This window comes from Chiloscyllium plagiosum, unplaced genomic scaffold, assembly GCF_037043375.1.
Source record: "Chiloscyllium plagiosum isolate Xiang-an unplaced genomic scaffold, Cpla_swu_hap1 HiC_scaffold_5, whole genome shotgun sequence".
Classification (NCBI taxonomy): domain Eukaryota; kingdom Metazoa; phylum Chordata; class Chondrichthyes; order Orectolobiformes; family Hemiscylliidae; genus Chiloscyllium; species Chiloscyllium plagiosum.
In genome coordinates this window covers 119,526,545-119,552,427 of record NW_028270143.1, presented here as the reverse complement: position 1 = coordinate 119,552,427, position 25,883 = coordinate 119,526,545, and the positions used below count along the sequence as shown (strand labels likewise).

General features: G+C 53.4%; 1 protein-coding gene across 2 annotated transcripts in view; it reads left to right on the top strand.

Annotated features, from left to right (window-relative positions):
- acvr2ba (activin A receptor type 2Ba) overlaps positions 1 to 25,883 on the top strand; it is a 224,165-nt gene that overhangs the window by 121,542 nt on the left and 76,740 nt on the right. For both annotated transcript variants that reach the window (XM_087987597.1, XM_087987598.1), the window contains exons 2-5: positions 9,914 to 10,121; positions 13,045 to 13,151; positions 14,839 to 14,990; positions 18,164 to 18,307. In XM_087987597.1, the coding sequence (XP_087843723.1) occupies positions 9,914 to 10,121; positions 13,045 to 13,151; positions 14,839 to 14,990; positions 18,164 to 18,307 (611 nt within the window). The remainder of the gene's footprint in view (positions 1 to 9,913; positions 10,122 to 13,044; positions 13,152 to 14,838; positions 14,991 to 18,163; positions 18,308 to 25,883) is intronic.

The window sequence follows — 25,883 nt, the reverse complement described above, 5'->3', positions numbered from 1 at the left end:
GACAGCTACGGTTTGATTTCCCTCCCCCCACCTCCAAACCACAGCCAATATTTCGCCAGCTCAGGTTCTCACTATTTGCTATATATAAGGCCCGGGAGGGTATTTGGAGCCTGGGAGCCTTTTGCTGCAGGAGCATACAGTGGCTCCTGTTCCTGGCTGAGTAACCCACAAAGGGAATTGGTTAGCTCACTTGGCTGGCTTATGAAGCAGAGTGCTGCCAGCATCGTGGGTTCAATTCCCAGATCCGGCTGAGATGACCATGAAGGTCTCTGCACGGCAAGGTGACCCCTCAGGTTAAACCACCACCAGTTGTCTCTCTCGCTGTCTCCCTCCCTAATGAGAGAGTGGCCCCATAGTCCTCTGGGATTACACCAGCATTCCCTTTGTGAGTAATCCACAGTTAATATCCCATCAAGGCAGCTGGAAAACTCATTTGTCAAATAAACCTAAGATGAAAATGGTGGCTGAAACATTTTAAAACCGTTTTTAGGGGCAGCATGGTGGCTCAGTGGTTAGCACTGCTCCCTCACAGTGCCAGGGTGCCAGGTTCGATTCCAGCCTCGGACGACAGTCTGTGAGTTTCCTCCAGGTGCTCCGGTTTCCTCCCACAGTCTAAAGATGTGCAGGTTAGGTGAATTAGAACATAGAACATAGAAGAATACAGCGCAGTACAGGCCCTTTGGCCCTCAATGTTGCGCCGATCCAAGCCCACCTAACCTACACTAGCCCACTATCCTCCATATGCCTATCCAATGCCCGTTTAAATGCCCATAAAGAGGGAGAGTCCACCACTGCTACTGGCAGGGCATTCCATGAACTCATGACTCGCTGAGTAAAGAATCTACCCCTAACATCTGTCCTATACCTACCACCCCTTAATTTAAAGCTATGCCCCCTCGTAATAGCTGACTCCATATGTGGAAAAAGGTTCTCACGGTCAACCCTATCTAAACCCCTAATCATCTTGTACACCTCTATCAAGTCACCCCTAAACCTTCTTTTCTCCAATGAAAACAGCCCCAAGTGTCTCAGTCTTTCCTCATACGATCTTCCTTCCATACCAGGCAACATCCTGGTAAACCTCCTCTGCACCCGTTCCAGTGCCTCCACATCCTTCCTATAGTATGGCGACCAAAACTGCACACAATATTCCAGATGCGGCCGCACCAGAGTCTTATACAACTGCATCATGATCTCAGGGCTCCGGAACTCAATTCCTCTACCAATAAAAGCCAGTACGCCATATGCCTTCTTCACCGCACTATTTACCTGGGTGGCAACTTTCAGAGATCTTTGTACATGGGCACCAAGATCCCTCTGCTCATCCACACTACCAAGTATCCGACCATTAGCCCAGTACCCCATCTTTTTGTTACTCTTCCCAAAGTGAATCACCTCACATTTAGCTACATTGAACTCCATTTGCCACCTTTCTGTCCAGCTCTGCAGCTTATCTATATCCCGCTGTAACCTGCCACATCCTTCCTCACTGTCAACAACTCCTCCGACTTTCGTATCATCCACAAACTTGCTCACCCAACCTTCTAACCCCTCCTCCAGGTCATTTATAAAAATGACAAACAGCAATGGTCCCAAAACAGATCCTTGCGGAACACCACTAGTAACTGCACTCCAAGATGAACCTTTACCATCAACTACTACCCTCTGTCTTCTTCCAGCCAGCCAATTCCTAATCCAAACCTCCAACTCACCCTCAATGCCATACCTCCGTATTTTTTGCAGTAGTCTACCATGGGGAACCTTATCAAACGCCTTACTAAAATCCATATACACCACATCTACCACTTTCCCCTCATCTACCTCCTTAGTCACCTTCTCAAAGAATTCAATAAGGTTTGTGAGACACGACCTGCCCTTCACAAAACCATGCTGACTATCCTTGATCACATTATTCCTATCCAGATGTTCATAAATCCTATCCCTTACAATTCTCTCTAAGACCTTGCCCACAACAGAAGTGAGACTCACCGACCTATAGTTACTAGGGTTATCCCTACTCCCCTTCTTGAACAAGAAGGGCCATGCTAAACTGCCCGTAGTGTTGTGTGGGTAAATGTAGAGTAATGGGGAGTGGGTTTGGGTGGGATACTCTTTGGAGGGTCGGGATGGACTTGTTGGGGTGAAGGGCCAGTTTCCATACTGTAGCGATTCTATGAAAACATTGGCTGCCCCATCGCTATGCAGGGATCACATGATTCAAAGCTGTTTCTGTGGTAAGAACTCCTTCCAATGTTATAAGTAGGTCAGAAAAACTCTTACCCTCATTTATTAGGACAATAAAACTGGTATCAGCTCGGAAGGTTTCACCTTTACAAATGTTGCATGATTCCACCCAAATGTATCTTGTATAAGTAACACTGCTCCACTTCTGGTCTGTTTATTTCCCTTTTGGTTTTGTAAGGGTATTTTGTAAAACTTGAATGTCATGTCAGGTAAAACAAGTGTTGCATATGCCAGATAAAAAGGAAAATGGTAACAGTGGCACTATTGTGTTCCTCTTTTAAAAATTCTTCCTGTCTTTTGGGGAAGGGGATCTTGCCTTTCCCAGTATGATGTAAATGTGATTTCAGACCCATAGCAATGTGGTTCGATCTAATCGACACCGTGCGATGGCTCAGCAAAGCCCCTCGGTCATATTCAAGAAAGTAGCTCAACGCCACCTTCTTGAAGATAATTTGGGAGGGGTGTGAAATGCCCATGCAGCAAGAAATGCCCAACCGCTGAAATAACGCCACAGCATCCTATCACCAAGTCACCCTTTTATTTACACATGGGGAGTCCTTGACACTGATCCAGCTCCCTCTGAGTAAACGACAGCATGGTGGCTCAGGAGTTAGCACTGCTGCCTCACAGCGCCAGGGACCCGGGTTCAATTCCAGCCGCGGGGCAACTGTCTGTGTGGAGTTTGTACCACTCCCCTCATGTCTGCGTGGGTTTCTGTCAGGTGCTCTGGTTTGCCCCACAGCCCAAAGACGGGCAGGTTAGGTGGATTGACCATGAGAAATGGCCCATAGTGTCCGGGGAAGTGTAGGCTAGGTGGGTTAGCCATCAAAAATACAGGGTTACAAGAGTAGGGGGATGGGTGTGGGTGGGGTACTGCTCAGTGTGGACCCTTTGGAATGAATGGCCTGTTTCCACACTCTGGGGATTCTATGATTCTATAAAACAAGACAGAACCTCTGACACTACTGTTTATATAGCTTTTTTATTTTATTAACCATTACAAATTACAAACAAACAGTTAAAATGAACAACCGTATACAAGAAACAGCAACTTACAGGGGCAAGGGGCAGAAAAGCTAGGCCCCAAACCCCACCATACAATCAGTTTGCAGGGAATTGAGGACAAATCTCAAATCCCACTTTGCCATGACCCTCCTTTTTTTTGTTTTATTAAACAATACACACTTTACAAAATAGTTAACATTAACAGCTGTGTACAAGAAATAGCAAATTTACAAGGGAGAGGAACAGCAAAGCCAGATCCCAAACTCTACCGTTCAACTGGTTTTCAGAGAAATGAGGACTCACCTCGAATCTCACTTTGTCATGACCCTCCTGTTTGTATCTGTCAGCCAGGGCTCCCTGATTGATCCAGGGTAACAGCCCTAATCAGGGAACTCAGATTCTGTGAGGTCCACGCAGCTGACCACATCACAATCACTACACGTTATGTGCGTTTTCAAAAAATAATGTCGCAAAGTATTCCAAACAAAATTGCACCAAAGCCAAAAGGACCTTAGGACAGACCAACTAAGCACTTTCTTAAAACAAAATGCTCGTGGATGTGCCTGGCTAGGCCAGCATTTATTACCCATCCCTAATTACCCAGAGGGTAGTTACGAGTCAACCACATAGCTTTGGGTCAGTAGGCGAGACCAGGTAAGGATAGCAGTTTTCTTCCCTAAAGGGCACTAGTGAACCAGATGGGGGTTTAAGGCAGTCAACAGTGGTCACCATTGGGCCAGTTTTTCAATCCAGATTTTTAAAATCAAATTCAAATTCCAACATCTGCCTTGGCGGGATTTGAACATACATCCCCAGGCAATCAGTCTGGGCTTCTTGTTACTAGTCCAGTGACATTACCACTGCACCACCATATGATTACAAGCAGGGTCTTGTGTTTTGGTTGAAACTTTATTGCTGGAACAGCGCAGCAGGTCAGGCAGCATCCAGGGAACAGGAGATTCGACGTTTCGGGCACAGGCCCTTCTTCAGGAATGAGCAGAGAGTGTTCAGCAGGAGAAGATAAAAGGTAGGGAGGAGGGACTTGGAGGAGGGGCGTTGGAAATGTGATAGGTGGAAAGAGGTCAAGGTGAGGGTGATAGGTCAGAGTAGGATGGAGGCGTAGAGGTCAAGAAGAAGACTGCAGGTCAGGAAGGCGGTGCCGGGCTGGAGGGATTCGGCTGAGACAAGGTGGGGGGAGGGGGGATGAAGAAACTGGTGAAGTCCAAGTTCATCCCCTGTGGTTAGAGGGTTCCCAGTCGGAAGATAAGACGCTCCTCCTCCGACCGTCGCGTTGTTGTGGTTTGGCGGTGGATGAGTCCAATGACCTGCATAACCTCGGTGGAGTGGGAGGGGGAGTTGAAATGCTGTGCTACAGGGTGATTGGGTTGGTTCGTCCGGGTGGCCCAGAGGTGCTGTCTGAATCGCTCCGCAAGTAGGCGGCCTGTCTCCCCAATATAGAGGAGGCCACACCGGCTGCAGCGGATGCAGTAGATGATGTGGGTGGAGGTGCAGGTGAATCCGTGGCGGATATGGAAGTTTCCTTTGGGGCCTTGGAGAGAAGTGAGGGGGGTGGTGTGGGCGCAAGTGACCTGCAGTCTTCTTCTTGACCTCTCCGCCTCCATCCTACTCCGACCTATCACCCTCACCTTGACCTCTTTCCACCTATCACATTTCCAACGCCCCTCCTCCAAGTCCCTCCTCCCTACCTTTTATCTTCTCCTGCTGAACACTCTCTGCTCATTCCTGAAGAAGGGCCTGTGCCCGAAACGTCGAATCTCCTGTTCCCTGGATGCTGCCTGACCTGCTGCGCTGTTCCAGCAATAAAGTTTCAACTTTGATCTCCAGCATCTGCAGACCTCACTTTCTCCTTGTGTTTTGGCGCCAATCGCTACCAGCTTGTGGTTGGGATAATGTTTTGCTGCCATCCTGTCTTTCCCTGACTCGGCCGAAGAGCCGACTTAGTGGCAAGTCTCATAAAGAGGAGGCTCTTGTCTTAAGTAAGAGGTAGTGGGTTGTAAGGTTGGTAGGTAAGACTATTGGTAGACTTGTGGTTGGAGGACTTCAATTTGTTAGATCCTAAGCCTCTCGGTGTCCAAATCCTTGTGGCATCATTAGACAGGTTGGAGCTCAATGCAGTGCTCAGCGTTAACCCTTTCAGAACCGTTGCCACATGAAGCGTTGTGAAGGGGAGAGGGTGTTGCAAACGGAGGAGTTTTACAAAGGGAGTTCTGGGAAGTAATGCATTGCCAGCAGCGACAGACTGGCCTCACTTCCTAATGCGTGAGTTTGTGTTGGGAGGCAACTATCAAACTGCAGTTCTTAATAGAAAAGGCTACCGCCAGTTCTGCCTGTCAAGGACATCTGAGTGCAGGGACTGGATTACGATGCAGTAATCCAGTCAGAGTTCAGTGAAGGTTAGAAACCATCGCTCAACAGAAGAGTAGGGAAAAAGAGCAATGTAGGGAACTTACTGTCAAAAGGCAAATTGCTTTTTCGAGTGATTCAGCAGCAAGGCATCTATACCAGATCTCGCGCCCTTTGCTGATGGGATTATTCTATTTCTGTTTGTTACATCCAATAGGTGTTTAATGTGACCGTGGATGTAGCCCTGTTTTGTACTCGCAATAAAAGTATGACTGAAAACCATTCCATCCAGTGATTTTAATGACCTTGATATGAACTCCCTGATGGTTTTAACCTGTGTAGTTTGAGTCTCCCTGGGTTTGGACAGATAAAACGCAGTGATCTAATCCAGCATGTTGAGACAAACTGAATAAATCATCTGTAAGAAGCCAGGCGGAAGCTACTGAAGCAGTAGGAGATTGCAGATCCTCGCTCTGTTCTCCCCATAGCCGTCATGCAACGTGAATAAATAGAAGGCTGCGAGCAGTTTTGGGAATGTGTTCCGATATTCTCTTAATGAGAGGATTAGATTGGATTCCCTACAGTGTGGAAACAGGCCCTTCGGCCCAACAGGTCCACACCGACCCTCCGAAGAGTAACCCACCCAGTCCCATTTCCCTCTGACCAATGCACCTAACACTACGGGCAATTTAGCATGGCCAATTCACCTGACCTGCGCATCTTTGGACTGTGAGAGGAAACCGGAGCACCCAGAGGAAACCCACGCAGACACAGGAGAATGTGCAAACTCCACACAGTCAGTTGCCCAAGGCTGGAATCGAACCTGGGACCCTGGTGCTGAGAGGTAGCAGTGCTAACCACTGAGCCACTGTGCCACCCAGAGAAATTGTAAGTTGCCGTTGGCTGAGTTTTGCCCGGCTCAAAATGAGACTGGAGGATGGGAGGCTTGTGATGGCTTCTCCCCCTCAATAACTCAACATCATTAGCTACGACAACACCTCCGACAGCACCTTCCACACTCTGACCTCGACCATCGAGAAGGACAAGGGCATGTGGACACATGGGGGGACACCACCCTCCCCCTGCAAGTTCCCCTCCAAACCACTCGCCATCCTGATTTGGTAATATATCGCCATTACCTCACATTCGCTGGGTCACCATCCTGCCTCAGGGTGTTGAGGGTTTACCTACAGCATACGGACTGCAGGCGGTTCAAGCTCACTACCATCACCTCCTTTGTGGCATCATGACGATGCCATTGTAATCCAGAATCCCAGGCTAGCCTTCAGGGGATGGAGGTTGGAATCTGACGATGGCACATTTGCATTTTAAAAAGTGACCTGTGATGATGGATCTAACCTCTTGATTTTTGTTTTGTTGTAAAAACCCATCTGCTTCACTGTCATCCGTGAGGAAAGGAAATCTGCCGTCTTTACCCAGTCTGGCCTCAATGTGGCTCCAGTCCAACATTGATGTCGTGACTCTGAAACCACCTGTAACCTCTGGGGAAATTAGAGATGGGTAATAAATGCTGGCTCAACACATTCATGTGAACAACTTTTCTTAAACTATTTTCAGACTTGGGTTTGCTGGTGCTGTCCTCTTTTGGTTCTGAAGATATTAATCAGATCTTGTGACAAATGGAACTGAACTTATGATCTAATGAGAAATTCATTCCTCCCTGTTGCGAGCTGCTGCCTGGTAAAGTTGAGGGTATGAGTAAAAGAGCTGTGTGAGCGTGTGTTCCATTGTGTTATTTATCACTTCTGTGTGTGAACGCATTTCTCAAACGGGCAGAGTGTTCATTGGCAGTTCTAATGGGTCACTGGCAGATCTTAGCTATTGATGATTGGCCCATGATGTGTTACCGGCTCCTGCTAATAAACTGGCAGTTGACTTGGTTACAGGATACCAGCCTCTGTGGAGCGATTTCATTATGGGTATAAGAATTCCTGCCCCAAGACACAATAAACTGAAAAAAAGGCGAATGCTCTTCATGGAACATTTTCTTCAAACGCAGAATGATTTAAAAAAAAAATAAGCTCTTTGTTCACCCACTGCACTTGCAGTTGGACACAACCCACCAGACAACAGGAGCCCAGGGTTTTCAGTTTGCAATTGATCACCGTCTGGCTACAGCATAGAAAGAGGCCATTCGGCCCCTTGATGTGACTCTCCGCAGGAGGGAAGCTGAGGCGAAGAGATGCAGATGTTTGGAATGTAAAGGAGAAAGGATTGGAGGCACATTAGTGTTTTCGGTGGTGTAGGCTCCTGGAGGGCCAATGCTAACTGCTTGGGTTGAATCCTAAAGTTCCTAGTGTGAAAGCAGGCTATTCGGCCCATTGTGTCCACACTGACCTTCTAAAGAGCAGACCACCTACTCCCAACCCTATTCTTATAACACTACATTTTCCAACTCACCTAATTTGCCTATCCTTGAACACTATGGGGCAATTTAGCATGGCCCATCACCTAACCTGCATATCTTTGGATTGTGGGAGGAAACTGGAGCACCCGGAGGAAACCCACGCAGACGGGGGTGGGGTGGGGGGGACAAATGCAAACCCCACGCAGTCACCCGAGGCTGGAATTGAACCCAGGGCCCTGGCTCTGTGAGGCAGCAGTACAAGCCACAGTGTCTGGTTTCTGGACTGTAGATCATTCTCTTTCCATCTCTCTCTCTCTCTCTGTCGATCACTCTCCTTCTCTCAACCACCCTCCATCTCCACCTTTCCTCTTCCCCAGTTGGTCCTTTCTCTGTCCTCTTTGCCTCTGTCTCTCTCTCATACAATGCAGAGGAGGCCATTCAGGCCGTCATGTCTGCACTGGCTCTCTGGGCCAGCAATTTACTCGCTGCCATGTTCCACCTCCTCACGGTTTCCCGACTTCCTGTTTCAATAATGATCTAACGTTCTCCCGAATTGAACCTGCCACCACCAGGCTTCCAGGCACTGTGTGCTCTCCCCTAACTACTCACTGAGTGACAAAGATTTGCCTCACTTCACCTTTTGCTTCTAATAAAATCCTTCCTGATGTGTGTCATTCAGGACTGGCCACAGTGCTCTGTTGTGGATTAAGTAATGCAGTGTATTGGTGTCACAAAATACAATGTAATTCCTTGCATTGCTAAAGCAGTGATAACCTGAGCTGTGTTGAATGGTTAACAGTGTCACAACAAAACCATGTTAAAGCTGCATTGTCATAAAGTGACACAGAGCAAAACGGTGCTCCCCATGAATTCTGGTGATCTTTAGACAGAAGTGAGTGTGGCAGTGAGAGATTTTGTCTGAGCGGCAGCGCCCATTACAAACAGGGGTGAACGGGGGTGGAAGTCTTTTCAGAGGTTTTGGTGTTTCCACAGCACACCTTTTTATGTTCAGGACCCTCCACACCCCATCAACCATCTTCATTGGCTTATTGCTCGTGGGACACGCACGCTGTTCCCTTTTACAAATAAACAACAGGAAATCCGAAATCAAAGCAGAAGGAGCTGAACAGTGAGCAGCTCGGGCCCATATCTGCCGAGAGAGGGGGCAAGGTCACCAACCTGGAACATGCACTCTCTTTCCATCTCTCTCTCTGTCGATCACTCTCCTTCTCTCAACCACCCTCCATCTCCACCTTTCCTCTTCCCCAGTTGGTCCTTTCTCTATCCTCTTTGTGTCTCTGTCTCTCTCTGTCTCTCTCTCTCTCTCTCTCTTTCCCCCCCCTTTGTCCCCATTGTGTCTCTCTCTATCCCACTTGTCTCTCTCTCTTTTTCTCTGTTCCCTTTGTGTCTCACTCTCTCTCTCTCTCTCACTCTCTCTCTCTCCCCTTTCTCGTTCCTTATCTTTGTCCTTCTTTCTCTTTCTCTCCCTCCTGCCTTTTCTCTCTCTCTGTCCCCTTTCCCTCCCTCTCTCTGTCCCCTTTCTCTCTCTCTCTCTCTCTCTGTCCCCTTTCTTTCTCTCTCTCTCTCTCTGTCCCCTTTCTCTCTCTCTGTCCCCTTTCTCTCTATGTCTGACCCCTCCCCCTCTGTCTATTGTGTCTTCTCCTGCTATTCCCCCCCCTTCACACTTTATCCATCTGCCACCTTTTTTCTGCCCCCTTTGTGTGTGTGTGTGTGTGTGTGTCTCTTTCTCTTTCCACTTTCTCTTATTCCCACTCTCTCTCTGTCCCCCCACGTCCTCTTTCCTCCCACCCCGCAATCTCCTATCCACGGCCTCTCCTGCCTAACTCCCCTGCGTGATGGGCTGAATGGCCACCTGCTGGCCATTGTGAGGGCTGTCCTGTTGACGGTTTGTCTCTGTGTGGTGTTCCACAGGGCCAGGCCATGGCGAGGCGGAGACCAGAGAGTGCGCTTACTACAACGCCAACTGGGAGCTGGAGAAGACTAACCAGAGCGGTGTGGAACAGTGCGAGGGGGAGAAGGACAAGCGGCACCACTGCTACGCCTCCTGGCGCAACAACTCCGGCTCCATCGAGCTGGTCAAGAAAGGATGCTGGCTCGATGACTTCAACTGTTACGACAGGTAGGGGAACCCAGACCACAGGGCATGGGGCGGCCAGAGGCTGGGAGATAAGCAACATGAGGCTGCATTTATGTAGCACCTCCAGCACTGTTTGCAGGCAACACCACAATAGGCAAAATGGGACCTTGATCAGATGGGCCGAAGGATGGCAGATGGACTTTAATTTGGGTAAATCTGAAGTGTTGCATTTTGGAAAGGCACATCAGGACAGGACGTATACACCTTAATGGTAATGTCCTGGGGAGTGCTGCTGAACAGAGTCACCTTGGAGTGCAGGTTCATAGCTCCCTGAACATAGAGTCACAGGTAGATAGGACAGTGAAGGTGGCGTTTGGGAGGTCATGTTGCGGCTGTACAAGACATTGGTTAGGCCACTGTTGGAATATTGCGTGCAATTCTGGTCTCCTTCCTATCAGGAAGATGTTGTGAAACTTGAAAGGGTTCCGAAAAGTATGTTTCCAGGATTGGAGGGTTTGATCTACAGGGAGAGGCTAAATAGGCTGGGGCTGTTTTCCCTGCAGCATCGGAGGCTGAGGGGTGACCTTATAGTGGTTTACAAAATCATGAGGGACATGGATGGGGTGAATAGGCAAGGTCTGATACTGAGGGTAGTGGGTGTCCAAAGCTAGAGGGCATAGGTTTAGGGTGAGAGGGGAAGGATATAAATGGGACGTCAGGCTTAACCTTTCCATGCAGAGGATGGTACGTGTATAGAATGTGCTGCCATAGGAAGTGGTGGAGGCTGGTACAATTACAATATTTAAAAGGCATCTGGATGGGTATATGAATAGGAAGGGGTTAGATGGAAATGGGCCAAGTGCTGGCAAATGGGACTAGGTTAGGTTAAGATATCTGGACAGCATGGACGAGTTGGACCGAAGGGTCTGTTTGTGGGCTGTATGACTCTAGTGAAACAACTTGTGGTTCAATCGTGGATTTGGATACGAAACCCCATTAGGGGATCTTGGGAGAGACGACCCATGGGTCAAAGGAGGGTGGGTGTTGAGGAGTGTCTTAAAGGAGGAGAGGTGGTAGAGCGGGCCCCACTGCGAAACCTGGGCAGCTGAGAGTGTGGCCACCAACTGTGGGGTGATGATACTGAGCAATGCTGAAGGGTGAGAGGGTGTCGATATCCCAGAGGGCTGTGGGACTGGAAGGGGTGAGGCCATAGATGCCCTTCACAACCAGGATGACCCTCTTAAAATCGCTGTGTGGCTCGGCGGTTCATGTAGACTTGCCCCAATTTTTGGTGAACCTCTTGAAGACGTTGAGAGTGAGTTTACTGCTGCCAGCAGTGTGGCTCATCGCATTGATGTGACTGTGTTTGGCCTTATTGCCTGATGCCTTCCCCCGTCCCGTAACTGGATCCTGATCTTGTGAGGTACAGCCCCATATTTCTGACTGATCCTGAGTGCTTTTTTTTTGGTGGGAAGGGGCATGTCATTCCTGGATTGAGTGGACCCAGGCACCTTGGGATCCATCTAGGATTATGCAAGTGTTCACATCGAGAGGGGGAAACTGGGTTTTGTGTGAACATTGTAGAAGTTGATATTTAATATTGAAGGCGATGATTGGGGCGACACGGTGGCTCAGTGGTTAGCACTGCTGCCTCGCAGCACCAGGGACCCGGGTTCGATTCCAGCCTCAGACGACTGTCTGTGTGGAGTTTGCACATTCTTCCTGTGTCTGCGTGGGTTTCCTCCAGTTCCTCTCATAGTCCGAAGGTGTGATGGTTAGGGTGGATTGGCCATGCTAAATTGCCCATAGTGTTCGGGGATGTACAGACGAGGTGGGTTAGCCATGGGAAATGCTGGGTTACCTGGGTGGGATGCTAATCAGAGGGTTGGTGTGGACTCGATGGGCTTCCACACTGTGTAGGGATTTTGTACCCAGTGGCAGAGTAGATTAGCAGATTGAATCAATTGCAGAGTGAGCTCTACCCCACTCAGCCAGGTACTTTTGCACTTGGCATGGGAGAGCAATGTTCCAGAATGTTCCAGAAGGACCTTCCCCTATCCTGAAGGCTCAGGCGGTGAAGATGCAGTGAACCAACCCATCCCCCTCCTCCAGACCGCGTGACAAATGGACCAAAAGGTTCTTTCCTATTGCAAACCAACCAACCGATGGTGGTTCCTGTTTAAAGCAGCAATGTTTGCTAACCCAGGGTGGGCTGCCTGAGGTGGAAACAGAAACAGCAATGGCAGTATAGTCTTGGATGGAGGAATGACCATTGGGGCAGGGGGAAACAGGCAGGGCTGGGGAGCCAGAGCTAATTGCTTAGCTTCAGAGTCAACTTTGAAAAGAACTCAGGAATTGGGATGTACGTGGAACAAGGCTGCCCCGATGAAGGGCTTTTGCCCGAAACATCGATTCTCCTGCTCCTCGGATGCTGCCTGACCTGCTGTGCTTTTCCAGCACCACACTCTCGACCCTAATCTCCAGCATCTGCAGTCCTCATTTTTGGCCTGCCAGAAGAAACAGTAAGGGTTGGTACAATTTGAGCATTTAAAGGCCATTTGGACATTATGTGAATAGGAGGGGTCTTACAGGGGTATGGGCCAAAACGCAGGCGGATGGGACTCATTCAGCTTAGGAGACCTGGTCGGCATGGATGAGGTGGGCTGAAGGGCCTGTTTCTGTCTGTATGGCTCTGTTGGACTTCGAGAGTTCACCACAAAGACAGGGTTGCTCCAGGGCGCAAAGTAATTAAATAATTTCTCAGACTCCCACGTCCAAGACATTGCAGCAAGGTTTCTAATGGAGTGAATTTGTCTAATGAACCTTGCGGTGATCAGTGTGGTTTGTTTCATTGATGTTAGACCTGTCATCTTGTACTGGCTTCCCGCTCTGAGGTGGCCTGATCATGATGGCGAACGGTGGGCACTGCCTGACACTGACTCACACTTTGGTCTCTCCCTGTCAGAGTGGAGTGCATTGCCACCGAGGAGAACCCTCAGGTATTTTTCTGCTGCTGCGAAGGGAATTACTGTAACGACCGGTTCTTCCACTTCCCCGAGTCGGTGCCAGAAGGTAGGTTGCTGCATCCGTCAGTCAGTGTTGTGTTGTTTTCGGAGAGAGGGCGCGGGGAGGGTCGTGACTGGTCGCTCTTGGTGCCTCTGTCGCTCCGACTTTCCACAAACAACCGAAGATTCACGGTTTCTCCGTGTGTGCACTTTTCCCAGTGCACTCCGATTCGCAGGCTCCACCCCAAGATGGCTGAATGGATCCCAGGGCATTGACACTAACAGCCAATGCAGCCAGCTCTGTGTGTGTGTCACAGGCTTTCCACCAGCTGGTGGGAACAAATATTCACAGTCTGCCTTCTGTACTCTTCAACAGATATGACCTGCGTTTGTCACAGATAACTCCCTCTCTTCTCCCTCCAAACTTCTTTCTCTCTCTTTCTCTCTCTCTCTCTCCCTCTCCCTCTCTGTCTATCTCCCTCTCCCTCTCTCTCTGTCTCTCTCAGTCAGCTCGCACAGCCCCCCCAACCTGACCACTCCTCACTGGGAGTCTGTGTGTGTGTGCACGTCTGTGTCTCTGTGTGAGTGTGCGCGCGCATACCTGTCTCTGTGTGTTCGTCTGTGTGTGTCTCTGTGTGTGCGTCTGTCTGTGTGCGCCTGTCTGTGTCTCTGTGTGTGCGCGTATGTGTCTCTGTATCTGTGTGCGCGTCTGTGTGTGCGCGCGCCTGTCTGTGTCTCTGTGTCTGTGTCTGTGTGTGCGCGTCTCTGTGTGTGTCTGTGCATCTGTCTGTGCCTGTGTGTGCATGTGCGCGCGTATGTCTCTGTCTGTCTGTGTGTATGTGCACGCATCTGTCTGTGTGTGCGCGTCTGTCTGTGTCTCTGTGTCTGTGCGTGTCTGTCTGTATGTGTGCACATCTGTCTGTGTCTCTGTGGCTGTGTGTGCGCGTACTTGTCTGTGTGTGTGCGTGCCTGTCTGTGTCTCTGTCTGTATGTGTGCCGATCTGTGTCTGTGCGTCTGTCTGTGTCTCAGTGTCTGTCTGTGTCTCTGTGTCTGTGTGCACGCGTGCTTGTCTGTGTGTGCGCGCGCGTCTGTCTGAGTCTCTGTCTGTGTGTGTACGCCTGTCTGTGTCTGTCTGTGTGTGCGCGTCTGTCTGTGTCTCTGTGTCTGTCTGTGTGTGTGTGTACGTGCATCTGTCTGCGTCTCTGTGTCTGTCTGTGTACGTCTGTGTCTCTGTCTGTGTGTGCGCATCTGTCTGTGTCTCTGTGTGTGTTTGTCTGACTGTGTCTGTGTGTGTGCGTCTGTGTCTATCTGTCTGTGTCTCTGTCTGTGTGTGTGCGTGCATCTGTCTGTGTCTGTCTGTGTCTCTGTGTCTGTCTGTCTGTGTTTGTCTGCCTGTGTGCGTCTGTCCGTGTCCCTATGTCTGTCTGTGTGCGTGTCTGTGTGTGTCTGTTGTGTGTCTGTGTGCGCATGTGTCTCTGTCTGTGTGTCTCTCTGTGTGTGTCTGTGTCTGTCTGTCTGTGTCTGTGTGTGCCGGTCTGTCTGTGTTTCTCTGTCTGTGTTTCTCTGCCTGTGTGTCTCTGTGTCTGTCTGTGTGCATGTCTGTCTGTGTGCGTGTCTGTCTGTGTCTATTTGTGTGTGTGCGCCTGTCTCTGTGTGTGTCTGTATGTGTGTGTAGGGAGAGCGGGGTTGGGGGGTGGGGAGGGCGGAGGTGGTTGTAATGAATACAGACACTGACTTTCTTTTCTGCCTGCAGTTGTATTTGAGCCGCCACCTCCGACTCCATCACTGCTGAACATCCTGGTGTACGCGCTGCTCCCCATCACCGGCCTCTCCATGATCATCCTGCTATCCTTCTGGATGTATCGTCATCGCAAGCCGCCGTACGGCCACGTGGACATGACCGAGGTCAGTAACCCCCTCCCCCCTCCCCCGTACGGGCACGTGGACATGACCGAGGTCAGTAACCCCCTCCCCCCTCCCCCCGTACGGGCACGTGGACATGACCGAGGTCAGTAACCCCCCCCCCCCCTCCCCCCGTACGGGCACGTGGACATGACCGAGGTCAGTAACCCCCTCCCCCCTCCCCCCGTACGGGCACGTGGACATGACCGAGGTCAGTAACCCCCCCCCCCCCCCTCCCCCCGTACGGGCACGTGGACATGACCGAGGTCAGTAACCCCCCCCCCTCCCCCGTACGGGCACGTGGACATGACCGAGGTCAGTAACCCCCCCCCCCCCCTCCCCCCGTACGGGCACGTGGACATGACCGAGGTCAGTAACCCCCCCCCCCCCGTACGGGCACGTGGACATGACCGAGGTCAGTAACCCCCCCCCCCTCCCCCCGTACGGGCACGTGGACATGACCGAGGTCAGTAACCCCCCCCCCCCCCCCCCCCTCCCCCGTACGGGCACGTGGACATGACCGAGGTCAGTAACCCCTCCCCCTCCCCCCGTACGGGCACGTGGACATGACCGAGGTCAGTAACCCCCTCCCCCCTCCCCCGTACGGGCACGTGGACATGACCGAGGTCAGTAACCCCCCCCCCCTCCCCCCGTACGGGCACGTGGACATGACCGAGGTCAGTAACCCCCCCCCCTCCCCCGTACGGGCACGTGGACATGACCGAGGTCAGTAACCCCCCCCCTCCCCCGTACGGGCACGTGGACATGACCGAGGTCAGTAACCCCCCCCCCTCCCCCGTACGGGCACGTGGACATGACCGAGGTCAGTAACCCCCTCCCCCCTCCCCCGTACGGGCACGTGGACATGACCGAGGTCAGTAACCCCCTCCCCCTCCCCCGTACGGGCACGTGGACATGACCGAGGTCAGTAACCCCCCCCCCCCCCCCCCCCCCGTACGGGCACGTGGACATGACCGAGGTCAGTAACCCCCTCCCCCCGTACGGGCACGTGGACATGACCGAGGTCAGTAACCCCCTCCCCCCTCCCCCGTACGGGCACGTGGACATGACCGAGGTCAGTAACCCCCCCCCCCCTCCCCCCGTACGGGCACGTGGACATGACCGAGGTCAGTAACCCCCCCCCCCTCCCCCCGTACGGGCACGTGGACATGACCGAGGTCAGTAACCCCCCCCCCCCTCCCCCCGTACGGGCACGTGGACATGACCGAGGTCAGTAACCCCCCCCCCCCCCCCTCCCCCGTACGGGCACGTGGACATGACCGAGGTCAGTAACCCCCTCCCCCCTCCCCCGTACGGGCACGTGGACATGACCGAGGTCAGTAACCCCCCCCCCCCCTCCCCCGTACGGGCACGTGGACATGACCGAGGTCAGTAACCCCCCCCCCTCCCCCGTACGGGCACGTGGACATGACCGAGGTCAGTAACCCCCTCACCCCTCCCCCGTACGGGCACGTGGACATGACCGAGGTCAGTAACCCCCTCCCCCCGTACGGGCACGTGGACATGACCGAGGTCAGTAACCCCCCCCCCTCCCCCGTACGGGCACGTGGACATGACCGAGGTCAGTAACCCCCCCCCCCCCCCCCCGTACGGACACGTGGACATGACCGAGGTCAGTAACCCCCTCCCCCCGTACGGGCACGTGGACATGACCGAGGTCAGTAACCCCCCCCGTACGGGCACGTGGACATGACCGAGGTCAGTAACCCCCCCCCCCCCCCGTACGGGCACGTGGACACGACCGAGGTCAGTAACCCCCTCCCCCCGTACGGGCACGTGGACATGACCGAGGTCAGTAACCCCCCCCCCCTCCCCCCTCCCCCCGTACGGGCACGTGGACATGACCGAGGTCAGTAACCCCCCCCCCCCCCCCCTCCCCCCGTACGGGCACGTGGACATGACCGAGGTCAGTAACCCCCTCCCCCCTCCCCCGTACGGGCACGTGGACATGACCGAGGTCAGTAACCCCCCCCCCCCCTCCCCCGTACGGGCACGTGGACATGACCGAGGTCAGTAACCCCCTCCCCCCTCCCCCCGTACGGGCACGTGGACATGACCGAGGTCAGTAACCCCCCCCCCCCCCCTCCCCCCGTACGGGCACGTGGACATGACCGAGGTCAGTAACCCCTCCCCCTCCCCCCGTACGGGCACGTGGACATGACCGAGGTCAGTAACCCCCCCCCCCCTCCCCCCGTACGGGCACGTGGACATGACCGAGGTCAGTAACCCCCCCCCCCTCCCCCCGTACGGGCACGTGGACATGACCGAGGTCAGTAACCCCCCCCCCCCCTCCCCCGTACGGGCACGTGGACATGACCGAGGTCAGTAACCCCCCCCCCCCACCCCTCCATACGGGCACGTGGACGTGGACATGACCGAGGTCAGTAACCCCGCCCCTCCCCTGTTACAGGCCCTAGGACATGAATTGAGAGGGCTACAGAGGTAGGGATGCAGAGGGGGACTAGCTGGGTGGCTCTTCTGGTAGCCAGTACAGACATGATGGGTCAAATGGCCACCTTCTGTACTGTATGATTCTACAAGTGCTCTGAGAAGATTAATAGTGCTGGACTGTGTTGCACTGGTCTGAAAGTCAGTGCTAGATTCCGGAAGTTTCCGAAGGGCATCGATTCTTTCACAATGCGGAAAATATTGTTTTTGCTGCTGGGGCCGAGAACAAAAGGCTGATTAGAAGTGTAATTTTGAAACTGGCATCAGAAGAATAAAACCCTTCCGCAAGCTGGAACAGAAAAGCCAGTTGGGATTTGGCAGCTCCAGTTGAAGAGATGTCATTGTCTGGTACAATGGGTCAAATGGTTGCCGTGTATATTTCAAAACGGAATACTGCCGCAGGTCAGCCAGCATCTGCGAAGAGAAGGGCATTTGACCTTCATGATAACGGAGCTGCCCTCTGTTCTCTAAATCAATAAAAACTCTTTTCCTTCTGAGCCTTGTGTTTTTTGCTCTTTCATCCTGTTGTTCCTCTTTCCCACGTGCAATCCCTGCTTCCCACCTGTTTGTCTCTCTCTTGCCCTTTCTTTCAGCTGGCCATGCCTTGATTTGCGATGTCCGTAGGTCACGGCTTTCTCGTCGGGCCTGTGTGAGTAGGCCTCACTGGGGTTCCTTGTGTTTTTATTTTTCCGTTCTCTTTTGTCCAGGACACCAGCCTGCCCAGCCCGTCTCCCCTGGAAGGCCTGAAGCCTCTGCAGCTGCTGGAGATCAAGGCCAGAGGGCGGTTTGGCTGCGTTTGGAAAGCTCGGTTAATGAACGACTATGTGGCCGTGAAGATCTTCCCCGTCCAGGTAAGGCACCCGTGTGGTGGCGGGGTGGGGGTTACTTTTTTGACGAGTCCCTCCTCTCTTCCTTGGGAAAGAATGTTCCAGCATTGGAGGGGATGCAGGGGATTGATCGCGAGGTTGATTCCAGAGTTGAGAGGGTTGGCTTATGAGGAGAGACTGCTGTTGACAGGGACCTTGCTCATGGGAACCTAGAAGAATGAGGAGGGACTTTAAAATTATGAAGGGAATAAATAGCATAGAAGCAGGGAGGTTGTTTCCACCGACAGGTGAAACTAGAACGAGGGGGCATAACCTCAAAATATGGGGGAGCAGATTTTGGACTGAGCTGAGGAGGAACTTCTCCACCCAGAGGGTTGTGAAATCTGTGGAATTCCCTGCCTAGTTGAGGCCACCTTGTTGAATGTTTTTAAGGCAAAGATAGATTTTTGAACAATAAAAGAATTAAGGGTTATGGTGAGCAGGCGGCTAAGTGGGACTGAGTCCATGAAAAGGTCAGCCATCATCTTACTGAATGGTGGAGCAGGCTCGGTGGGCCTACTCCTGCTGGATCTTATGTTCTAATGGGTTGTCTTGTTTGAAAGATATTTGAGGAGGCATTGACATTTGTATGTGCTGCAACCATCTAGCTCCCAGTTGTAGTGACCAGTCATCACTGGAGTCTTAATTCCATATGTTCATTGAATTCAAATTCCACCATCTGCTGTGAAGAGATTCGAACCCAGGCCCCCAGAACATTACCTGGGTTCAAAGTTTGTGCGAAGATTTGTAGCTCGGGTGCTCGTTGTTGTGGTTCTGTTCGCCGAGCTGGGAATTTGTGTTGCAGACGTTTCGTCCCCTGTCTAGGTGACATCCTCGGTGTTTGGGAGCCTCCTGGTGAAGCGCTTCTGTGATCTTTTCTCCGGCATTTATAGTTACCTGCGTCTCTGGATTAACAGTCCAGCGATAATACCGCTCAACAAATCACCTCCCCTTTAAATGTGAGGAGGCAAGCGGTCACGTGACCAAAGGTTTGGCCAATGTGGTGGACTTTCAACTGGGTTGTCAAGGAGAAAATTGAGGCTGAGAAGTTTCGGGAAAGAATTTCCAGAGCCCTAGCAACTGAGCGACTAAAACTCAAGACGCCCTGAGAGACCAGAGAAACATAGAGGGTCATAGGGCTGCAGGAAGTCACAGAGCTGGGGAAGGAAAAGCTCATGCAGGGATTTGAACATTGGAATGCAGAGGGAACCTGGGGGACGCGAGGACAGAGCTCCCTGCTGTTTGAAAGCAAATCCTTAAATCAAGACTGGGAGCAGATCAGAGCACACGATAGGGTAGAGGAGTGGGGACTTGCAGTGAGAGAGGGACACTGTCAGCGGGCTTCCAAAATGCTGAGGGTGGACTCCAGCAGAGTGACTGGCAATGTCTCAGGGTACCCAAGGCACGATCGAAACGTTCAGCCTCAAAGAGGGTTGGAGCCTGGGCTGACTGGAGTTTCCAACCGTCCGGTCGGGCCTGCGGTGCCAAGGAAATGAATGCTTTCCTTTGGTGCGTTCTGCCCGGAAGGTTAACGGGGTGGTCGCAATTATTTAAAGGGTTCTAGGAGTCAGTTCCCGTGACCACCACCAAATGCCGACGCTGATAACAGAAGGCAGTTTCGCTACATCACCTATTGCCGGAGTTAGGAAAGCTAACAAATAAAACAAGCCTCCAGAAAGCAAAACGTAGCCGTCACAAATCAAAACATAAGTCCTCTTGAAATCACCAGAGAAACTCTTCGGTCATCCGGGGGAGCGGGAGTTGAGGGAGGGAAGAAATGAGTCCTGGTTTGAAAGTCTGGGTGGGGTAGAACTTGTAAAAAGGATCACATGGCCTACTTGCGGCCTACGCCAGGACTCTCTTGAAGCCACCCCCTCCCACCCCGCCATCACGTTGGTTCAGAGCAATAACAGTGTGACCACTTAGTGTCTCCAATACACTCAACAAGATGCTGTGAAATACTGGTGTACTGCCTCATTCCAGCCTCCCTGCTGCTCGGATTCATGGACCCTTGCTCTGCCGGAAAAAGCTGTGGAATTCCGATATCCAGGAAGAAATCTCCGTTCAGTGTACCAGTGAGGAAAGAAGAAGATTGTCTTTCATTTAGCCAGCACTTTCCGCAACCGCATTTGTCCAAGGAAGTACTTCGGTTAATATTGTTGGAGCGTCAGTACAGCAGGTTCCCGCAAGCAGCTGGTGATCTGTTTTGTTTTAATGACACTGATGAAGAGAAATATTGGCCGAGGCAGAAGTGGTTTTTCTTCAAAATAGTCCCCGTGGGATCTTTCCCATCCACCTGAGCAGATGGGAGCCCGGTGTCAGGTTTCACCCGAAAGGCAGCACCTACAGCTGTTTGGCAGTGCCTAAGTGCTGCGGGCATGTGCCAACCTTGCTGTTTGTACTCCCTCTCCCGAGTGGCAGCTTGCGAGTCAAAGACCAGTGTGCTTCTGACTGAGCTACAGCTGACACCAGAGATCAGAGGCACTGAGTGTATTTTAGTGGGCACTGCATTTGATTTGTATTTTATTCATTCATGGGATGTGGGTGTTGCCAGCACTTGGCCCATATCCTTCCAAACCCTTCCTATTCATATACCCATCCAAATGCCTCTTAAGTGTTGCAATTGTACCAGCCTCCACCACTTCCTCTGGCAGCTCATTCCATACACGTACCACCCTCTGTGTGGAAAAGTTTGCCCCTTAGGTCTCTCTTAAATCTTTCCCCTCTCACCCTAAACCTGTTCCCTCTCGTTCTGGACTTCCCAAGCCCTTACGTTTTCACCCCATCCATGCCCCTCATAATTTTGTAAACCTCTATAAAGTCACCCCTCAGCCTCCAACGCTCCAGGGAAGACAGCCCCAGCCTGTTCAGCCTCTCCCTGTAGCTCAGATCCTCCAACCCTGGCAACATCCTTGTAAATCTTTTCTGAACCCTTTCAAGTTTCACAACATCTATCCGAGAGGAAGGAGACCAGAATTGCACGCAATATTCCAACAGTGGCCTAACCAATGTCCTGTACAGCCGCAACATGACCTCCCAACTCCTGTACTCAATACTCTGACCAATAAAGGAAAACATACCAAATGCCTTCTTCACTATCCTATCTACCTGCGACTCCACTTTCAAGGAGCTATGAACCTGCACTCCAAGGTCTCTTTGCTCAGCAGCACTCCCCAGGACCTTACCATTAAGTGTATAAGTCCTGCTAAGATTTGCCTTTCCAAAACCCCATTGTTCCTTATTCCTAGACCATAGGAAGAGCATGGTCTCTCTCCTAGCCTCACTCCCAATGAAGGGCTCCTGCCCAAAACGTTGACTCTCCAGCTCCTCGGATGCTGCCTGACCTGCTGTGCTTTGCCAGCACCACACTATCGACTCTGATCTCCAGCACATGCAGTCCTCACTTTCTCCATAGGAAGACAATGAAAAGGAGGAACAGAAGAAAGCCATTCGGCCCCTCGAGCCTGCTCTGCCTTTCACTCAGACCATGGCTGATTCGACATGGCCCGTGCCCACATTCCTGCCCGGTGCCCATTAAGAGTAGCTCCGTTTCTGCTCACGTTGAGGTCACCTTGCCCTTCCATCGCATCGTACAGTTTGTGAAGGGCCAGTTTGGTTTCTGGTGTGGGGTGTGTGTGTGTGTGTGTGGGGTGTGTGTGTGTGTGTGGGGTGTGTGTGTGTGTGTGTGGGGTGTGTGTGTGGGGTGTGTGTGGGGTGTGTGTGTGTGTGTGTGGGGTGTGTGTGTGTGTGTGTGGGGTGTGTGTGTGTGTGTGTGGGGTGTGTGTGTGTGGGGTGTGTGTGTGTGTGGGGTGTGTGTGTGTGTGTGTGGGGTGTGTGTGGGGTGTGTGTGTGTGTGGGGTGTGTGTGTGTGTGTGTGGGGTGTGTGTGTGTGTGGGGTGTGTGTGGGGTGTGTGTGGGGTGTGTGTGTGTGTGGGGTGTGTGTGTGTGTGTGGGGTGTGTGTGTGTGTGTGGGGTGTGTGGGGTGTGTGTGTGGGGTGTGTGGGGTGTGTGTGTGTGTGGGGTGTGTGGGGTGTGTGTGTGTGTGGGGTGTGTGGGGTGTGTGTGTGTGTGTGGGGTGTGTGGGGTGTGTGTGTGTGTGTGGGGTGTGTGGGGTGTGTGTGTGTGTGTGGGGTGTGTGTGTGTGTGTGGGGTGTGTGTGTGGGGTGTGTGTGTGTGTGGGGTGTGTGGGGTGTGTGTGTGTGTGGGGTGTGTGTGTGTGTGTGTGTGTGTGTGTGTGTGTGGGGTGTGTGTGTGGGGTGTGTGTGTGGGGTGTGGGGTGTGTGGGGTGTGTGGGGTGTGGGGTGTGTGTGTGTGTGGGGTGTGGGGGGTGTGTGTGTGTGGGGTGTGGGGTGTGTGTGTGGGGGTGTGGGTGTGGGGTGGGTGTGGGGTGTTTGGGGGTGTGTGTGTGGGGGGTGTGTGTGTGTGGTGTGTGTGTGTGTGTGTGGGGTGTGTGTGGGGTGTGTGTGTGGGGTGTGTGTGGGGTGTGTGTGGGGTGTGTGTGTGGGGTGTGTGTGTGTGTGGGGTGTGTGTGTGTGTGTGTGTGGGGTGTGTGTGTGTGTGTGGGGGGGTGTGTGTGTGTGTGGGGTGTGTGTGTGTGGGGTGTGTGTGTGGGGTGTGTGTGTGTGTGGGGTGTGTGTGTGTGGGGTGTGGGTGTGTGTGTGTGTGTGTGGTGTGTGTGTGTGTGTGTGGGGTGTGTGTGGGGTGTGTGTGGGTGTGGGGTGTGTGTGTGTGTGTGGTGTGTGTGTGTGTGTGGGGGGGGTGTGTGTGGGGGGGTGTGTGGGGGGTGTGTGGGGTGTGGGTGTGTGTGTGTGTGGGGGGTGTGTGTGTGGGGGGGGTGTGTGTGTGGGGGGGTGTGTGTGTGGGGGTGTGTGTGTGTGGGGTGTGTGTGTGTGGGGGTGTGTGTGTGTGGGGGGGTGTGTGTGGGGGGGGGTGTGTGTGGGGTGTGTGTGTGGGTGTGTGTGTGGGGTGGGTGTGGGGTGGGTGTGGGGTGGGTGTGGGGTGTGGGTGTGGGGTGTGTGTGTGGGGTGTGTGTGTGTGTGGGGTGTGTGTGTGTGGGGTGTGTGTGTGTGTGTGTGTGTGTGTGGGGTGTGTGTGGTGTGTGTGTGTGTGTGGGGTGTGTGTGTGGTGTGTGTGGGGTGTGTGTGTGTGGGTGTGTGTGTGTGGGGTGTGTGTGTGTGGGGTGTGTGTGTGTGGGGTGTGTGTGTGTGTGGGGTGTGTGTGTGTGTGGGGTGTGTGTGTGTGTGGGTGTGTGTGTGTGGGGGTGTGTGTGTGTATTGGGAGGGTGTGTGTGTGAGGGGGGTGTGTGTGGGGGGGTGTGTGGGGGGGGTGTGTGTGGGTGTGTGTGTGTGTGGGGGGTGTGTGTGTATTGGGAGGGTGTGTGTGTGGGGGGGTGTGTGTGGGGGGGTGTGTGTGGGGGGTGTGTGTGTGGGGGGGTGTGTGTGTGGTGGGTTGTGTGTGTGGGGGTGTGTGTGGGTGTGTGTGGGGTGTGGGGTGTGTGTGTGTGTGTGGTGTGTGTGTGTGTGTGGGGGGGTGTGTGTGTGGGGGGGTGTGTGGGGGTGTGTGGGGTGTGGTGTGTGTGTGTGTGGGGGGTGTGTGTGTGGGGGGGTGTGTGTGTGGGGGGGTGTGTGTGTGGGGGTGTGTGTGTGTGGGGGTGTGTGTGTGTGGGGGGATGTGTGTGGGGGGGGTGTGTGTGGGGTGTGTGTGTGGGTGTGTGTGTGGGGTGGGTGTGGGGTGGGTGTGGGGTGGGTGTGGGGTGTGGGTGTGGGGTGTGTGTGTGGGGTGTGTGTGTGTGTGGGGTGTGTGTGTGTGGGGTGTGTGTGTGTGTGTGTGTGTGGGGTGTGTGTGTGTGTGTGTGTGTGTGGGGTGTGTGTGTGTGTGTGTGTGTGTGGGGTGTGTGTGGGGTGTGTGGGGTGTGTGTGTGTGGGGTGTGTGTGGTGGGGTGTGTGTGTGTGGGGTGTGTGGTGTGTGTGGGGTGTGTGTGTGGGGTGTGTGGGGTGTGTGTGGGTGTGTGTGTGGGGTGTGTGTGGGGTGTGTGTGTGTGGGGTGTGTGTGGGGTGTGTGTGTGTGTGGGGTGTGTGTGTGTGTGGGGTGTGTGGGGTGTGTGTGTGTGTGTGGGGTGTGTGGGGTGTGTGTGTGTGTGTGTGTGTGTGGGGTGTGTGGGTGTGTGTGGGGGTGTGTGTGTGTGTGTGGGGTGTGTGTGTGTGTGTGGGGTGTGTGGGGGTGTGTGTGTGTGTGTGGGGGTGTGTGTGTGTGTGTGGGGTGTGTGTGTGTGTGTGGGGTGTGTGTGGGGTGTGTGGGGTGTGTGTGTGGGGTGTGTGTGTGTGTGTGGGGTGTGTGGGGTGTGTGTGTGTGTGGGGTGTGTGTGTGTGGGGTGTGTGGTGTGTGTGTGTGGGGGTGTGTGTGGGGTGTGTGTGTGGGGTGTGTGTGTGGGGTGTGTGTGTGTGTGTGTGGGGTGTGTGTGTGTGTGTGTGGGTGTGTGTGGGGTGTGTGGGGTGTGTGTGGGGTGTGTGTGTGTGTGTGTGGGGTGTGTGTGTGTGTGGGGTGTGTGTGTGTGTGGGGTGTGTGTGTGTGTGTGTGTGGGGTGTGTGTGTGTGTGTGGGGTGTGTGTGTGTGTGTGTGGGGTGTGTGTGTGTGGGGTGTGTGTGTGTGTGTGGGTGTGTGTGTGTGTGTGTGGGGTGTGTGTGTGTGTGTGTGGGGTGTGTGTGTGTGTGTGTGTGTGGGGTGTGTGTGGGGTGTGTGTGGGGTGTGTGTGTGTGTGTGGGTGTGTGTGTGGGGGGGGTGTGTGTGGGGGGGGTGTGTGGGGGGTGTGTGGGGTGTGGGTGTGTGTGTGTGTGTGGGGGGTGTGTGTGTGGGGGTGTGTGTGTGTGGGGTGTGTGTGTGTGTGTGGTGTGTGTGTGTGGGGGGGTGTGTGTGTGGGGGGGGTGTGTGTGTGGGTGTGTGTGTGTGTGTGTGTGTGTGTGTGTGTGGGGTGTGTGTGGTGTGTGTGTGTGTGTGGGGTGTGTGGGGTGTGTGTGTGGGTGTGGTGTGTGTGGGGTGTGTGTGGTGTGGGGGTGTGTGTGTGTGGGGTGTGTGTGTGGGGTGGTGTGGGGGTGTGTGTGTGTGTGGGTGTGGGGTGTGGTGTGTGTGTGGGGTGTGGGGTGTGTGTGTGGGGGTGTGGGTGTGGGGTGTTTGGGGGTGTGTGTGTGGGGGTGTGTGTGTGTGGTGTGTGGGGGTGTGTGTGGGGTGTGTGTGGGGTGTGTGTGTGGGGTGTGTGTGTGTGTGGGGTGTGTGTGTGTGTGTGTGGGGGGTGTGTGTGTGTGTGGGGTGTGTGTGTGTGGGGTGTGGGTGTGTGTGTGTGTGTGTGGTGTGTGTGTGTGTGTGGGGTGTGTGTGGGGTGTGTGTGGGGTGTGGGGTGTGTGTGGGGTGTGGGGTGTGTGTGGGGTGTGGGGTGTGTGTGTGTGGTGTGTGTGTGTGTGTGGGGGGTGTGTGTGTGGGGGGGGTGTGTGGGGGGTGTGTGGGGTGTGGGTGTGTGTGTGTGTGGGGGGTGTGTGTGTGGGGGGGGGTGTGTGTGTGGGGGGTGTGT